The sequence below is a fragment of the Triplophysa rosa genome, linkage group LG5 (assembly GCF_024868665.1).
Source record: "Triplophysa rosa linkage group LG5, Trosa_1v2, whole genome shotgun sequence".
In the NCBI taxonomy this organism is placed as follows: Eukaryota; Metazoa; Chordata; class Actinopteri; order Cypriniformes; family Nemacheilidae; genus Triplophysa; species Triplophysa rosa.
Window position 1 is genome coordinate 26,681,920 of NC_079894.1, and position 19,016 is coordinate 26,700,935.

General features: G+C 38.7%; 1 protein-coding gene across 1 annotated transcript; it reads left to right on the plus strand.

Moving 5' to 3' along the window:
* Positions 1-2,364: 2,364 nt before the first annotated feature.
* On the plus strand, positions 2,365-4,990 carry rxfp3.2a (relaxin family peptide receptor 3.2a). Its single transcript, XM_057334123.1, has 2 exons — positions 2,365-3,746; positions 4,370-4,990. Exons 1-2 carry the CDS (start codon positions 2,549-2,551, stop codon positions 4,375-4,377), a joined length of 1,206 nt encoding a protein of 401 aa, XP_057190106.1. The 5' UTR covers positions 2,365-2,548; the 3' UTR covers positions 4,378-4,990.
* Positions 4,991-19,016: the final 14,026 nt, after the last annotated feature.

The following is a 19,016-nucleotide window of genomic DNA, read 5'->3' on the forward strand; positions in this document are numbered from 1 at the left end:
CTTGGTTACGGATGTAACCTCAGTTCCCTGATGGAGGGAAAGAGACGTTGTGTCCTTCTTGCCACAACGCTGGCCGCCGGCCGCAACGGTCGAGGGATGCTGAGGCTCCTCAGACCAAAAGGTGAATGAATGTAGCACGCCGTCTCCCTTTTATACCTGGATATCCGGGGGCGGAGTCCGGCATGCAAATTTCATTCACCAATTTCATTGGACTTTTCTAAACTAGTCAGAAGTTGATAGGTTCTCAAGAGCGAACCCCATCTGTCAGCTCGACACAACGTCTCGTTCCCTCCATCAAGGAACTGAGGTTACATCCGTAACCAAGACGTTACTGCACCTGATGTGATCAGCTGATGAAAGCTGAACTCACGTGACCTGCCAGAACTAACGCTACGTTTGATTTCATGACAGAATTTTTGGGTGGACTATCCCTTTAATACAAGCCGTTCTGGGTATGGAATGTCAATCATGAAAAGCCCATTGAAATCAATGACAAAACGTGTAGGAATGAAGATTCACGCAGGTTTCTTCCTTTTCCTCAATGCATGTTAAGGTTTTTGTGGATTAGATGTCCTGCAGGAGTTTCTTATTAAACAATCACTCACTGAAAATCAGAGTCTGTAGTTCAACACAGTTGTCCTGAAATAAACTCGATCATGCAGATAGAAGATCGACTCTCAGCCTCTTATGTGATCCATCATTGTCTTCACAGACCGATGGCAGAGAAGTTTGTTCTAGATTACAGGTGAAGACAGAGAGTCACTGACTGCTCTATGTCTTTCTGATCTCACTCCTGTTCCCGTCTCTCGCTAACACTGCGTTCCCTTTGCATATACCAATAAGACCTCTGACAGAATGAAGTCTTGAATCCTGACCCAATTTTACATGACCTCCAAACTCAACCGAGCCCCTTTAACATCTCAGCCATGCTTTCTCTGATCTGTGGTGTCCCTTTTAAATAAAACAGAGAAACGTGTGATAAACATACACTTGTTTTTTATTACCGTTTAAGAAAAATACAGGATGTTTTTCATATGTGACTTTACATGTGATTCAGATTCACATGAAAAGTGTTCCAATACAGCATGTTTCACAAGTGACTACATGCGTTTCAGCAGAACACAGATTCTCACGATCATCATATCATCATGGCAAAATCTGTATTTCTTTCATGCACAAAACTGTACAAATAACTACAAAATAATTCTGTCAATTGTCTGTATGGCGCTCATTTAAGAATATCATTCTTTGCAAATGTTTTACGGCGCCTTATTTTATTTATTTCACAAATGTCTTCATTGCAAAATTATGATTTTTGCTTAGTTTTCACATATTTTTTCATATTCTTTTTTAATTGTCCTGTTGTCCATTAAAATAAAATAAATTGAAATGAATTCATGTCGAAACACAGGAAAAGAGGACACAGCCAATAGTTCTTATTGAGGACATATGAAGTCCTCCAGTAATAAATCTACCTATGATTACATTAAAAAAACAAGAAAGTGAATAGAAAAGAATTTTCTATTTTTCTATTTTTTTACTAGTTGTGTTTTACAAACATTTTTGAAAATGCATTGGATTTTTGTAGTCAAAACTTTTGTGCTTATACAAAAATGGACTTTAATCAAATAACCCAAATTTTTAACCCAAATTAACATTGAAGTGGAAACAATTTACCCCAGTCCCATGTGTAAGGCCAGTCGCTGTAGAAAACGCAGCACAAATGTTTTCACTACAAAAATCCAATGCATTTTCAAAAATGTTTGTAAAACACAACTAAGTAGGATTGACTTATTTCTTGAAGTTTTTCACACTTTTTTTTAAAGTAAATTTTACTTAAATTATTTTTGTTTAAAAAGGTTTTTTTTTTAAATAAAATGTACTTTAATAAACTGTGTGAAAAAAACTTGCCCAAATAACAAAAAAAGTAAAACCTTCTAGTTTTTACAGTGCTGTAGAGGGTTTTCTTTCTTCTGCCGGTCACTAAAGAAAATATTTTGAGAAATGTCTTAGTGGTCATACAAAGTCATTGGTGCCAAGTGTTGTTTCAAACGTTCCTCAAAATATCTTCTTTTGTGTTCTGCTTAAAACAGAAAGTCATAGCCTACTACACGTTTGCGAAGACATTACAGTGAGTAAATGATAAAGGGATCTTAATTTTGGATGAACCATTCCTTTAAGAAAGTTTTGAAAAGGTAAAACCAAGATGCAAAACGACTGTTCGAAAAGGCATTTATGCCAATTGATATTCATAGCACCACAATTACTTTAATGTGACAACTTCCCGTGTGACCACAGCCCCCTTCTCCTCTATATAAGCTCCACTAAAGCTTCTCACAAGCTCATTCAAGCGCAGAGAGTCAAGCAGCGCATCTGGTCTAAGATTTACGCAGCACGATATTTTGATCTTGAGAACACAGTGTACGCACAGAAGTATGTAAGAACAGAAATGTAAAGAAAACTAATGCTGCATATGGTCACTTACAAAAATCAGCGCTGTTAAACACCTCGCATCCGTGTCGTGCGTATGGGTGCGTAAATCTGTGCCATGCAGGGGAACGGCAGCTCGTTGGCACCGGGTTTGGCGTCATGCGGTCAGGCTCTAGATGACGGTGATGTCCTGTTCAACCGGAGCGCGGGAGCTCTCCACAATCTCTCCCTCCGCTGCTGGCTACAGCTCCTCTCCAAAGAGTCCGCGCCGGAGCTCTACGGTGACAGTTCGAGCATGGCAATGCGCGTCGTGATCGCGCTCGTCTACCTGCTCGTTTGCGCGCTGGGACTCGTCGGGAACCTTTTGGCACTTTACCTGCTGCAGTCCCGCCACAGACTCAAGCAGTCCTCCATCAACTGCTTTGTTATGAGCCTGGCCGTGACCGACTTACAGTTCGTCCTGACCCTGCCTTTCTGGGCCGTGGACACAGCTTTGGACTTCCGATGGCCTTTTGGAAAGGTGATGTGCAAGATCATAAGCTCGGTGACCACCATGAACATGTACGCCAGCGTTTTCTTCCTGACGGCCATGAGCGTTGCGCGCTACTGTTCCCTGTCCTCCTCCCTGCGGATGCAAAGTCCCAAGACGGCTTCGGCGGAGGTGAAATGGGCCAGTTTGGGTATCTGGGCCGTGTCCGTGGTGGCCACCATTCCGCATGCGGTCTACTCCACCACGGCGCAGATATCAGACGACGAGCTGTGCTTGGTGCGCTTTTCGGACTCGGGACGCTGGGACCCACAGCTGCTGTTGGGTCTTTATCAGACCCAGAAGGTGCTTTTGGGGTTCGTAATACCTCTCGTTATCATCTGCGTTTGTTACCTCCTCCTGTTGCGCTTCGTTCTGCGGCAGCGCGTCAGCGGCATCCCCGGTTCGGACAGCGAGAGAGGTCGCCACAAGCGCCGCTCCAAAGTCACCAAATCCGTCACCATCGTGGTGCTGTCATTCTTCTTGTGTTGGCTACCCAACCAAGCACTGACTCTTTGGGGAGTGCTAATCAAATTCGACCTGGTACCATTCAGTAACGCGTTCTATAACGCGCAAGCGTACGCGTTCCCCATCACAGTGTGCCTCGCGCACACGAACAGCTGCCTGAACCCGGTGCTGTACTGCTTGATTCGCCAGGAGTACAGAACTGGAATTAAGGAACTTCTTTTCAGGGCCACTCCATCTATTCGCCATCTGGCCAAGCTGGTGTACAGGGGCAAGAAGGTGGCTGAAGCACCACCCGGTGTGACCGTGGTGCAGATGGAGATTGGTATGTGACATTACGGAAAAAAAGACCCTAGAAAACTCACAAAGACTTTAAAAACGTTTAATTGTATTTTTATTTACATCTCGTAACATGAATTTGCATACGCACTTTTGAGACTTATGCGGAGCTTGTGAAATACACACAATGCAAATAAATGTTTGGACACACTTTACGTTATTTGTGAGCTCAAAAACCTTTCGGTTTAAAGATTGTAGACATATACTGTATATATTTTGTCTACCAAAAACTATTTACAAAACAGAAGTGTTTTTGTATTTTTGTTTGTTTTAAAGGAGAACCAGCCAATATGATAACTCATTTAGAACTGTTTTAAAAACATCTGATTGACTAAAAAGTCTCAAATAACTTGTTTAACTATTTTTCACAATAAATATTTCACTTGTTAACAACATTAGGCCTACTTTCATTTATTTTGACTGTTTCGATTATTTTTATGATTACTATTCTAAAATATGATTAATAATAACACAAAATTATGATTCAGTGTGTCCAAACTGTTAACTTGTGTTAAAATAAGACCATACATAGTGCATTGGTGTTTAAACCATCTCAGAACTCCAGCATCTTCACATGTACAGTTTATTCAAAGCTGTTCTCTGTTTTAGGAAATTGAAAAACTGACAATAACTCCCGCATTGAAACCAATTCATTCCTTCCTGCTGGACTAAAGTGCAAAAGAAAATAAGATTGAACTCTGTGGACCTTGGATGGACAAAGACCAAATATAAACAGATTTGCTGAGGAGAGACTTTTTTCTAAACTGTCCTTGAGCACTTTGAAGAGTTAGTGTCAGATATTCATTTACTGTCCATTAGCTTACAGCCTGACACAAACGCTGCCGGGTATATCAGCTGTACCATAACACCGTCTGCTGGACTTTACAAGTGCCTGTTTTGAGGGCAAAAAAAACATTTTCATTGTGTTTTTCTCTCATGCATGTGAATCTTGTGCTTACATTTAACTTAAGTATTTAATTCACTGTAAATACAAATGGTTTCAAGCAAATCATCATGTTGCCTCCGTGGCTTCAAGGACATTTAGGGCAAATGTGTTTCTTATTAGAGGTATTGTATGAGGCTCACTGTAAATGTATGTTGCCAAATAATGTCACTGTTATTTAACGAGAAAAGTAGTGGCTTCAAGGAAAAAACAGCAGAAGAAAATGAAGCATGTAAATGCTTGAATCCATACAAATGTTCTCAATTGGATTAAAAATAAACGTTGTGCACATGTAAAGTGGAATTGTATGTTCATATCTTACGTTTACGTCTTGAATATTGGAAATTACACAATAATTGCAGCAAGTATATAATGAATTCAAAATCACAGTTGAGATCCATTTAAAGGAATAGTTCTTTTATTTATTTATTTACTCAACCTGTTGTCATTTTAAACCTGCGTGATTTTTTTCTTCTGCAAAACACAAAGGAAGATATTTTGAAAAATGTTGGTAACCAAAAACCGTTGGTCCCCATTGACTTTAGTATGGTCACAAAACCAATGCAAGTCAATGGGGACCAACGGTTTTCTGTTACAAACATTTGACTAAATATCATCTTTCATGTTCTGCAGAACAAAGAAAGTCATACAGGTTCAAAATGACAGGAAGGCGTGTAAACAACAACATAATTTTCATTTTGAAGGTGAACTATTCCTTTAACATCTTAACTTTAACATTTTTTCTCCTGTAAGATTAAATGAAGAGCAACAAAAGATCTCAACAATGTCTCAAACTGAACTCAAGATTTGTCAAGTCTGCAATCAAAACTCAAAAGTCAATTTTGTTGAAGATCTCAATATGAACTCAAACATTTCTCATCTAATTTACTCGATTTACAATCTACATTCATTCTACACCTCTATAGTCGATGTATTTTAACAGTTACAGTCTCATATATTTGTTTTTATTTCTCCAAAGCAATTTCAGGAGAAACATCTTAAGTTGACAATGGGATGAAACCTTATCAAAAAATGATAACTCCCATCAAATCTCCTGAGCTATGAAAGAGCATCATCTGAGCCAAACCGTTTTCCTCTGGGTATAGACTTTGCTGTGTGTCAGTGATAGAGGTGAATTGTACATCTACATTAAGATGTTCCTTCAGCTCCGCTTGTAAATGAATCAGTGAGAGGAATATTATGGTTTGCCTGCCACTTCTCAGCTGATGAAACACACAAGACCTCATGCACGCAGAATCATAATGCGCTGAAAGAAAATGCTGCTCAATCTGCTGTCCCTTTTTTAGAATAATGCCGGCGTTATATGCGCAAGCATGACCTCACGTCTCGTGTTCATCATTATCTCTTATCATGCACTCCAGCTGATGTGATGTCAGATCTGCAGACTCAGGTCTCAAAGGGCTCTTCATAAATGTCTGTCATCTATTAGTTCTTCATTTGAGCGTCAATTTGTGTAAATTAGTTTGAAGCCGTGAAAGAAATGTTGAGCAATAAAAAGGGTAGCTATGTGCGTTAGATTTATTGTGCCTATGAACTGGTGGTATGGCATTATTTTGTGCCAGAACAAATGGATGATTCATGAATCTGGACTGAATTGTTAATATATTTGGTTGTTAGCCGGAGATCATGCTGGTCCTCCTGATGACATGAGAATAATGGAAAAAATTGCAAATGCACGGACATCGGTTCTGGCTCCAGCTAAACCTAATAGTTTCGAAAGCTGGAGCTTGAAAATGTATGAATTTCATTGCATTAGATATAACGAAACATCAACCCAAACATTATTCAATGCGACGAAAGATAGTATAAGCACTTCTCGGAATAAATGTAAAAACATGTAATGCATTGACCTACATGTAAATGCATGAAATGCATGCAAGTGTTCAAATATTTCTTATATCCACTTATGAGGTCTTGGTCTTTGCACATACAATCCGAAATTTTCGTTTACGTTATTTCGTATTCGTCATCCTAAAAATTTGTCACGGACAGAAACCTTGCACACTGAGTCCGGTGCGTATTTATTAATCCGTTGCGAAAAAAATGGCAAAACAATACAAAATGGAGTCTTCAAGCAGTGATGACGATTTTGTTGTCCTCTGTCTTCTTAAAAAGAGAAAAACAAAGAGGAAATATTGGGTCCATCCAGTCCTGAGGTTGCGAACCCGGTCCGAATTTTTTATGACGGACGAAATTATCGGAGGCAGTGTGTAAATGTGATTGACACAACGTAAGGTCGTATTTATTTTTTAACATGCGGAAATTTCGTGCGGACATTTCGGACGAAAATTTCGGACTCAATGTGCAATGGGCTTCTTAAAAAAATCACGCATGTATCACTACAGTAGCAAAAAATTATAAATAAATAAAAATCCTAATGCCACATGTCTGACATGTGGCCAGAACATGGTTCGTTGATTGGCAGGTCAATTAAAGAAACCATCTGTGTGTCTGTTATATGAATAACTTGTGAAGCTCACGAGAAAAAGTCTAACTTTAAAATACATGCTTGACTGTATAATTCTCACATTTGTAATACTTTGGTCAGTTATAAGAATACTTTATGAAGTTTATATTATTTATTTGAATTAATTAAAAGAGCCGTTTCATGTCTATCCTTGAATCACTTAACTAATCTAGGTTGATACAGGATATAGAAAGTAATTAGTAATAAGTAGGGCTGTCAAACGATTAATCGAGATTAATCACATCCAGAATAAAAGTTTGTGTTTATATAATATATGTCTGTGTACTCTGCATAATATTTTTTATATATAAACGCATTTACGTACATGTATATAGTTTAGAAAAATATTAAGTAAAAAAATGATAAACATTTAGATACAATTTAATTATTGGTAAATATAAATAAATGTGTGTTAATTTTCCTAATACGTGTATGTGTTTCTAAATACAAAAATATTATGCACAGTACACAGACATACAGTATATTATGGAAACACAAACTTTTATTCTGGATGCGATTAATCGCGATTAATCGTTTGACAGCACTAGTAATAAGTAATTAAATACTTTCATGATGCCGTGCGTGACGTGAGTCTGTGCATTGAAATAAGAGCTTAACCTTTAGCTCAATTGCAACACATTCATGTTAAGAACTAAGAACTCTGGTCATAACACGCACTTCAACTGCATTACTGTGCTGAGACATTGTAAAAAGTCTGGAAAGAACATTGTGACATTGGCACACCGAGTCTATTAAACCCATTAAAGAAGGCCAATTCTTAAAGAGACTCTCCAGTTTCAATACGACATACACTATTGATTTAACAACAAGTAAATAGCAAATATATATACACATTACAGTTTGAACATATTAATATGAGACTTAAACATCACAATACGCTTAAAGGAATACTAAGGAACCAAAATATGAAAATACTCAGAATTTTTACTCGCATACCATACAAGATGTTTATGACTTCCTTTCCTTACATTTTTCATAAACATTTTCATGCATATTAAATAGATTTCAACATGGTGAAGCTTCAAAAAACACATCTATCCATTCATTATAAAAGTAATCCAAATAACTTTATTAGTGGGTTAATAAAAGTTTCAAGGCTGCCAGCGACACCAAGCAACAAAGCGAGGCGATTCATTCATTTCATTTCATTTCGAAGGAGAGCCGGCGACACGAGCGACAGTGACCGATGGCGACAGGAAGTGGCCGTGTCACAAGACAAAGATTTGCTCAACTTTATGTAGATGATGAGGGACTTTCGGGAGCCACTACCAATAGGAGTAAGGGGCGATTCACATTGAACGTGCGGAAAATGCGAGCCGCACTGATTTCTCTTGTCACATGACCCACGGTGTGCACGCGGCACTCTGAAAAATTGAAATATTTTTTCCATCTCAATGCGTCGCCGATGGGCCTAGCAAATGTGCGCCCCTTAAGCAGCGGAGCTCACATCATCCATCACTGTGTGTTGCTAGTCTCTTGCTACGAGGTCCTTAGAAGGTGTTCCTTGCTTTGGTTGCTCTAGAAACATTTATAAACAAACCCTGCAGTAACTGACGAGAGACGAATGACATGAGCTCTGCTGCTTTACTCCTAATGATAGTTGCACTCGAAAGTCTCTCTTCATTTGTATAAAGTTGAGCAAATCTCAACTTTGGCGTCGCTAGACACGCCCACTTCCTGTCGCCAACGGTCACTGTCGCTCCCCAGATAGCAAGCATATTTGGGCCACGTCTGAAAATCATCTGTCACATCTGGCCTAGCTATGGCATGGCTGAACATATATGGGCAAAATATAGGTCATATTCGTTTTGCCATACCTTTATAAATGGCAGGAATGTTGAATTGGTTCACATCTTGTTTTGGGGTATATGGCGCAAATAACAACGAACACATGAGATCCACATATGTTTAAGACATGGCACACAGTGGGAAACATCAACTTGTGGCTGACATTTGGATTGTACTTGGAATTATCATTATATCATCATTATTCAAACCTCTATGCATATCTCAAACCCAGCAGGGATATCACACATCATCAGATCACGCTCATGTATTCGTGTTCAGGTCACAGCTCCGGCCTTCAAAGCGCCTCTGCATGCCTCGTCGTCCCTTTCCTGAGAGTGACACGAGAAAGACATAAATAATAATATTTTAAAGATTATCATAATTGCCTGCCGTGCTCTATCAAACAGGTCAGGCCATGACCTTTCCACGCGGTCCGGCTGGATGATAGTTATCTGCTCAGAGCAGGTGCTGTGGAACGCTGTGGCACTTGGTTATCAACTGTTAACAACTGTTGTCTGGTGTCTCTACAGCTGTCAGATGATATCACCACCACTGGTCACGCAAAACAGAGCCAGTCAAAAAAAACGCCATGTGTGCTGAAAAAAAAACACAGAGCATGATCTATTGTTCAGTTTTTCAAAGTGAATCAGGACTATATAAGAACCTTCTTTCAGCACTGATAGCACTGCATAGGATCTATCAAAGCTTATTAAGTCAGGGTTTTTTTTCAGTTTAATTAAGCAAAGAAAAACTGGTCAAAGAACAGCCCAGCGTTTTGCACCAGATGTCATGATAGCTTAAAAACTCTGTTTTCTCTCCGTCTATCCTTCCATCCATCATTTTTTATCATGGGTTAAGAAAGTTTATTTTTTAGACTTTGTGGTGATATTTCTCGCAATTAGACATTCATGAACACTATTCTTTGTTAAAGAGAAAGTTCACCACAAAATGAAAATCCCAGGTCTGCACATAACAGATCTCAGTGTTTGGAGACTTGAGCTGTTTTTTTATATCCTTTATTCATTTTTGTCACTTTTAAAAAGTTCTTATCGACTCAAATGATCCCACGTCTTTTCCTCAGGCAGAGAGACATTTATTGCTCTCGCCTCTCTTGTGTCTAAACTATTCCAAGTGTTTTTGTCCGACGATGATGAATGTTGTCATGAAACGGGGGTAGGTGAGATACAGGGATACAGAGGACAGAGGACCCAGGCGCAGACAGTAGGTAGGGGGTTAACAAGACATTTTAATAAAAGGCAAATCAAAAACCCACGAGGGGGTAACATAATAAAACAAGGGAATATCACAACATGACAAGACAGGACTAAGACTAACTACACTGAAACCAGACTGAAGATAACATTAACAAGGACTACAATTAACTAAACTAGACTTGACACCGAACAGGAACTCACCATACAAATAACAATGAACCAGCACAGGACAGAAAACACAAGGGCATTATAAAGGGATCAAATCAAGAGGGGGACAGCTGTGGGGCATGAAACAATAAACAAGCAATAATCAGAGACGAGAGGGCGGGAATAGAGACAAGCCATAAGGGCCAAAATTACCTCCCTCCACATGAAACATGAGGTTCTGTCATGGTTCTGCCTCTCTTGTCATTTCTTTCTTGGTCTTGTGGCAGAACCACAACAGAATGTACTTAAAAAGCACATTAAAGGACAATACTACACTAATATATCATCATCACCCTTCCATCTCTCTATTTTAGTTTTGTACTCCAGCTCCTAACAAAGTCCACCCGTTTCTGACACTTGACTCATTGTGATATTTCAGCATTGTCTATGATTTTCAACAGGCCTTCCAGGTTTGTCTGTCAATATTTTTATGACGATCTGTCGCTTCAGTTTACAGAAGTACAAAAGGTTTCAGGAGGTGTACTAACAGCTTTCCATTAAACTGCTGGTATTGGTAATAGGAGTGAGCAAGTAATTGACGCGTAAACATTAGAGTCTTTGAAAACGGATGTAAGATGCCCATAGTCTCTATATTGTGCTTCAGTAAATAAACATTGCTTTAATTAGCATCCTGTGGTGTCCTTTTGTTTGGTTATATCTCACAGAAAGTCCACACAAAATCCATACCTTGTAGGTACTGGCTACTTTTCCACTTGGTTCCACATAATCCAAAAAGCCTGTTTAACCTCTTAAAGCACGACCTAAAACGGTCAAAAAACTATGTGCTTCCCTACTCCCAATACACACCTGCTGTCTCATTATCCCATCACCCTTATATACGTGGGAATTCCGTCTCAGAGTGCCACCCAATGGACAGATACATAATTACAACAAAAATGGTTACAACAGGAGTAGTCTCAGCCTTAGACATCACGCCCACGATCCGTTGACTGAGCGTCTGATGCATATGGCACACTTTTCTGGAAACACTTCAGCACGTTCGAAGACATCATCTGATTGGTTGAATTTCACAGGATTTCCGGGAGACATGCGTGTCGCGTTCTTTAACGGTCCGCCTGGAAACAACATCGATTTCTGATCAGAGAAGTAAGCTGTCGTGTTCACAACAGTTGCTATAAGAATTCATCACGATCGACTAAATACTCAATTCTTAAAAGTATGTGAAGTTCATGGCATAAACTTATAATCATTGTTGTTTCTGTTAACTTTTTACACGTTCGTGAATGTACACCCGTCTGTTACTGCAGGAACATTTCCACGCCTCTAAACATGACGCGGCACAAAACGAAACGTGATTGGTTGCTTTACCTGTCAGTCATATGGCCTCTTGGGCGGGCCTTTCCAAAGAAAGCGGCGATAAGTTCCAGGCTACGCGAGACTACAACAGGAGGTGGTTCTGTTTTATAGCTCATGGCTCAGACTCTGCCAGTTATAGATTTTCTTCGAGGACAGCGTGAGCTTCACTCTTCAGGTCACGCGGACTGCCGAGGTTTTGTCATGAATGAATAGATCTTTATTTTTTCTTTGTATAGGAAAAGGTAATTGCTCAAAGGTTGCTCTTTCAAAGCTCAGGAGACGTACTAGAGTTCTCCGTCACTAGTGATGAATTCAGGCAGGTGGGTAAAAATGACTTCGCCAAGATAATACACACCTCAGATAATGAGGCTCCTCATGACAACAGAGTGAAATGCATTATGGGCAGAGGTGGGTAGTAACGCGCTACATTTACTTCGTTACATTCACTTGAGTAACATTTTGGAAAATATGTACTTTTTAAGTAAAATTAAAAGTGTGTACTTTTACTCTTACTTGAGTAAATTTCTAATAGAAAATCTGTACTTTTACTTCGTTACATAACTTACATTGCGTGACGTTCCTTAGTTCCTTCATTTTAAAATATGCTTTTTAAAACGCGTTGTTTATTTCAAGGTTGTCGTCTCTTTTTACGGGCATTCCCGAGTGATCGATTCTTTTGAGTCGATTCTTTTGAAAGCATTAATTGAACAATGGTCAAAACCATTTGAATAGGCTAATGAATCAGTTCAAATGATTTGTTCATTCGCAGCACGATCTGAATCATCTGAAGCAGGATTACTCACTCCTCGTAGCGCGAAACTTAAGAACACGCAGAACACAAAGAGCGTTGGATGAAGTGGATATGAATCTATATCTATACAATCAAAACTGCAAATGTGTCATATTGTTTGCCAGCAATGATAAATGCCCGCCATATGCGCGCACCCGCGCGACCTGTTCGTCAGACACAGCAACATGCACGTTACCTGTCAGACAGAGACGTGGGCTTGCAGAAATATACATTTGAAGAACAGAAGGAAGAACACTTGTTGGTGGGCGTGTGGTTCACTACTGTTTGTTTACAAGTAAGAGCGTTTCACAACACACACGTGACTCAACACGAGAAAACATGAGCTTTGTTCAAAAATGTGTATTTCATTTAAGAGAGCACTGCAGATGTTCTAGATCATCTTAGGAAATGCTCTGAGTTTAGTTCATGCTTTAGTTTGACATGGTCTATTATTCTAAATAAGTTGTGTAAACTACATTGACATCAGGACTAGATGACATTTACAGAAATGCTTGTCTCTTCTGTGTTTGTCTATTCTTTAGTCTCTCTAGTATATTGCAAAGATATCTGCTTGTGATAATTAAAAATATTGATTAAAATGTCATATTAAAATATTGGCGTTAATATTAATTTTATGTAATAGGCCTATATAATCAGATACAAAGTAACTAAGTAACTAGCTACTTGAGTAGTTTTTTCATTGCATACTTTTTTACTTTTACTCAAGTAAATTTTAAAATAGTGACTTTTACTTTTACTTGAGTAACAATTTCTGTAGTTACTTGTACTTTTACTTGAGTAAAGATTTTGGCTACTCTACCCACCTCTGATTATGGTATATACAATGTGTGAATCCATCAAACACATGTGAGTATCAGTCAGAGATTTAAGAATTATAGAATCTAGGTTTCTATTCCAGCCTGACCTCATGTGTTTTATAAGTAGGCTATTTTAAAAAGTGCATATACATTTGTATGAAGTGAGCTGTATAAAAACACAGTTATGTGGAAAAAAAACAATTATGAAGCCCCACTGCATAAGCAGATCGTTCTATAGCGTACGGATGAGATTGTATAAATTCATATTAGCCACCTGGTAAAATGGTTAAAAATTGCCATGAAATGATGTTGTCAATTCTTGAAAGTCTTTGAAGTATTCAATTATTATCATACAATTTCTTATTAAGAGTAAAAATAAACAGAAATTAGACGGTGATGTCATGGAGTCGGGTAATAGATTTTTAAAGTAAATGTTGATAGTGTAGGGACCCCCAAAATATGCCTTGTTTAATATGCTTTGTGAAAATATTCAAATGTATTTTCTTTTCTTATTATATTATTATTTAATAGAAAAATGTGATGTTACTCTCTCTGTTTTGTTCATATCTAATGAGAAAGTGTGTTCAATACAGGTGTGCTATTGCGGGCCAATGACTGTTAAGATTAAAAACCGCATGATAATGAGAGTCAAGGAAGGAAGAAAAAAAATGGCATCGCATATGGCAAGGGGTGAGCGTGCGCTGAAGCAAGAGTGTCATCATTGAGGTGATTACCATATGTAATATAAGGGCCGAGGTGTAGATAAACAACTCTTGTTGGGTTTCTTTTGCTTTTTAAAGTGCATCTCGTTTTTGTTATTCTTCGCAATCCAGTGATTCATTACCCGGAGTCCAGTCGTGCGCGATGTTAGCTTAGCTGCTAGCAAGACAATCGCAGTTATGGACAGTGACTGCTTTTATGACGGTGTTGACTGCTTGTGAGGGAAGACGGATTTTGTTTGGGACTCGACATATCGTCGAGTGGGAAGTGGATCGACGGGATTCATCGTGTGTCAAAAGCTGCATTTGAAGAGAAGCTGAATGTCTGTGGCGTGAGTGATCTCCATATTGGTTCTGATTCATCGGACAGGCGTAAGTGAGTTCTTTTCCACGACTGTTGATCGTGTGGGATTACTTTGAATTCATTGAGTGTTAATGTGCACCAACGAACTGGGCCCCAACGGTAACAAGCGATCGCTTATTGGACAGAGTCACTCGCGTAACGTTACATTTGAACTGTTCGATGGATTTGCACGTATTTGGACTGAATGAGACCCCCCAAAAGATGTGAACACTATACAGAAAGAATGTGAGTGTTTTGAGTCAAATGTTTTCGTGTATAACTGATCTTGAAAGGGTTGTTGTTTATTATTGTATGTGGTTCTAGTGCTTTATCACAGCACTTTTGTTTGTTTTTCATTGTCATTTCATATTATGATTGAGTTATAGAAGACTGAGTTCTAAAGAGGGGAATAAGAAATATTCAAAGGAAAAGGAGGTTAATACATTAATACAAAAAATAATAAAATACATCTTTGTAATTCTTTTCCTCCTTAACACTGGTGTTGATGTTTTTTTTAGTCTTATAAGTAATTTGTTACAGCAGGGGAAACAATTTCCAGTAAATTGGAAAAAGATCTTAAGGGAAAAACACCGGCCTAATTCACCATCTACTTGCCGGGAACCTAGGGTTTTTTGTTTAGGAAATATTAAATTAACTCCTTAGGGTTAAGAGAAGGGTTACAATAGCATTGCTTAACTTCAGAATTGGATAAGAAACTGACAACAAGAGGTGATTTATAAAGTGAAAAGTGTATACCACAACATAAATGAACATTGTGACCCAAACTTAATTTCAGGTAGACATCCGCAAAGAATCAATAACTGTTCAGTAGATTTACTTTAAAGTAATATAATTAATATGCAATAAATATGAATATAAATTAATGTTAATATAAATTAGATTGTTAGATATTAAATTATTACTTATTAGCCATTAACCAGATAACCAAACAGTAACCGGAAGTTAACTTTGGACCAGGCACGTGTGCCCGATGAAACCATCTATAACCCAACCAATTTCCAATCGAACAATATTCCTAAAAACATGTTCAATTGAAAATTTGAGTTTTTTTTATTTAGTAGCAATGTTATTTTTGTTTACTAAATTTAAAACTTTGAAAACGTCTCTGCTTGTTGAAATAAAATAAAATATTGACCTAAAAATTATGGAAAAATTGAAATGTTGCCTCAAAAATGAATTTAAATAAGTTTAAACCACTAAAATTATAATAATTAACAAAAACTAAACTAAAATAGAAATTTAATTAATATTATACAGCAACGTAAAAAAACAAAAATTGTCAAATGACAAAAGCATATACCAAAATTGCTAAAACTTTAACTAAAATTTACATAAAAACTTAAGATCTAAAAGGTAATTTAAAATATTAATAAAACATATCAAAATCAAAACTATATTATCTCTTTAAGTAGTACCCAAGGACATGGCAGAAATATCAGTAAAACTGAATTCATTTAAAGCAATGTTCACCTAAGTTTGTTAAAAGTAAAGTAATACGATTTTTAAACCTAAGGATAAGATAAGATGTATACACGAGGTACTAGTAACCTGCGAGATTTAATTAAAATATTTGCCACTTGAAAGTGTCTGAATATGGCATTTGGCAAATAGAAAAAAATCAATTGATCTAATGCACTTGAAATTAGAGATGATGGCAGAAAAGAGACCATTTTCTGAATCTTTTATAATTGGAATCCGTGCCTGGTGGCCATCTACATCTCCAGTCCTAATTGGGACCCACGTTCTCTTCTTGCTTCACAAAAACAATTTATTCAGCATCACCTTAGAATAACAAAAAGCACTCCTGTAGACAAAGCTTATATCTGTTTACATTTACTAAAACAACTGCATTTTAATCCACAAAGGTAATACATTTACATTACATTTATTCATTTGGCAGACGCTTTTATCCAAAGCGACTTACAAGTAGGAGAGCATATAAACATTTTGTCAACACGCTAAACAGTACCATTAGTTTACAATGCCATGCTACTACACTGCAAAAAATGACTTTCTTAATTAGTCTTTTTTTCTTGTTTTCCAGTAAAAATGTCTAAACATTCTTGAATCAAGAAGCATTTTCTTGATGAGCAAACTGACCTAAGAAAATAAGTCTGATTTTTAGTAAAAAAAATATGACATTTCAGTGAATTTGTGCTTAAAACAAGCAAAAAAATCTGCCAATGGGGTAAGAAAAATTATCTTGAATTGAGTGACTAAGAAAAAGGTAAACCTTAATTCAAGATTATTTTATCCGCATTTTTCTGTTCTCTTTCTGTAGCGCGAGACAGATTCAGTATGTTGCTAAGGTTCACACAGTTAAAGAGAGAGTGATCGACAGCGTGATGCAATTGTTTCCACCCAACAATAGGCTATATACAGTTTAAGTATGACATGATGTGTTTATTGAGTTTAAGTTAATTAAAATTTTCTTTACAACCTTTTGAAGTTGAATGTCACTATTATATTTTATATTTACAAAAATACTGTAGGTATGTTTTAGGAGCCTGTTTGATTTGGGGTAAGTTTTACTTTTAAAATTCAAGATGGCGCCGCGGATGGCTGCCTCGGTTTGGAGTGCTCTAGTACTTATGTCTTTTTTGTTTGTTTTTCCTGTTTTAAGCTACTCTTCTTTAATCACTTTTACCAGGGACGAATTGCTTAACATTAAGCAATGCCCTTCTATCAATCTTTTCCCTAATTTTGAAAATTCAGACGTCTTACTGGACATTTTACTCGGAGGAGCGGCAGCTCTGTACAAACGCTCTAAAAGACGCAAGCGGGGAAAGCGAGCGGGTGCGCTCGTCAGACTCCGACGACGCGGATTTAGGACCCCGCTGCCGAGTATACACCTGGCGAATGTCCGCTCCCTTACCAACAAAACGGACGAAATACTCTTACTCACCAGGACAAACAAAGATTTTTCCAACTCCGCTGCGCTGTGTTTCACAGAAACATGGCTCAATGACACCATACCGGACAGCGCGTTACATCTGCCGGGTTTTCAGCTGTTCAGAGCGGATCGCATTGCCGAGTCAACAGGGAAGACACGTGGTGGTGGATTATGTTTTTATATAAACGAAGGTTGGTGCAGAGATATAACAACACTGAAGAAGATGTGCTTTTCGTACTTAGAAGCGTTCTCTATCAACTGCAAACCTTTTTATTCGCCACGCGAGTTTTCCTCATTTATTCTCGTGAATGTTTACATTCCTCCACATGCTTGTGCGAGCGCGGCGCTGCAACAGCTGGCGGATTACATCACTGACACGGAGCAGCAACACCCGGATTCTCTTATTATTATTATTGGGGACTTTAACAGAGCAAACCTCTCCCGTGAGCTGCCAAAATACAGGCAGCATATCACATGCCCCACCAGAGACAGCAACATTCTGGATCACTGTTACACCACAATACGGGATGCATACCACTCTGTTCCCAGAGCAGCTCTGGGTCTCTCTGATCATTGCCTGGTTCATCTTCTTCCGACCTACAGACAGAAGCTTAAATCTGCCAAGCCTGTAGCAAGAACAGCAAAGAGATGGAGCAGCGAAACAGAGCGGGCCTTACAAGCCTGTTTCGACTGCACGGATTGGAGTGTCTTTGAAGCTGCAGCCACTGATCTGGATGAGTTAACTGACACAGTGACATCCTACATCAGCTTCTGTGAGGACATGTGTATTCCCACCAGGACTCGCTTAACATACAACAATGACAAACCATGGTTTACAATGAAACTGAGACAGCTTCGTCAGGCCAAAGAAGATGCTTACAGAAGTGGGGACAAAGTCTTGTATAATCAGGCCAAAAACACACTGACAAAGGAGATAAGAGCAGCTAAGAGAAGCTACTCTGAAAAGCTGAAGAACCAGTTTTCAGCCAACGACCCTGCATCGGTGTGGAAAGGCCTGAAAGACATTACCAACTACAAGCCATCATCCCCTCAGTCTATGGGTAATCAACGACTGGCTGACGACCTGAACGACTTCTATTGTCGTTTTGAAATGCAGAGTCTCACCCTTCACACCCGCCCTGACCCTATCTCTGCTATACCATTAACACCTCCTCTTGACATTCAACCTGCACTTAAGATCTGCGAAGAGGATGTTTGCCAGCTTTTCCGCAAACAAAAGATCAGAAAAGCACCAGGCCCAGACAATGTCTCACCCTCCTGCCTGAAAGTCTGTGCGGAGCAGCTGTCGCCCATCTTCACTAATATTTTTAACAGATCTTTGGAGCAGTGTGAAGTCCCTTCATGCTTCAAACGCTCCACCATCATCCCTGTACAGAAGAAACCCAAAATATCTGGACTTAATGACTACAGGCCTGTTGCTTTAACATCTGTGGTCATGAAGTCATTTGAGAGACTTGTACTGGCCCACCTGAAGGACATCACCAGACCACTTCTTGATCCCCTCCAGTTTGCTTACCGAGCAAACAGGTCTGTGGACGATGCAGTAAACATGGGACTGCATTACATCCTACAACACCTAGACAGACCAGGGACTTACGTCAGGATCCTGTTTGTAGACTTCAGCTCGGCCTTCAACACCATAATCCCAGACCTCCTCCTGCCCAAGCTTACCC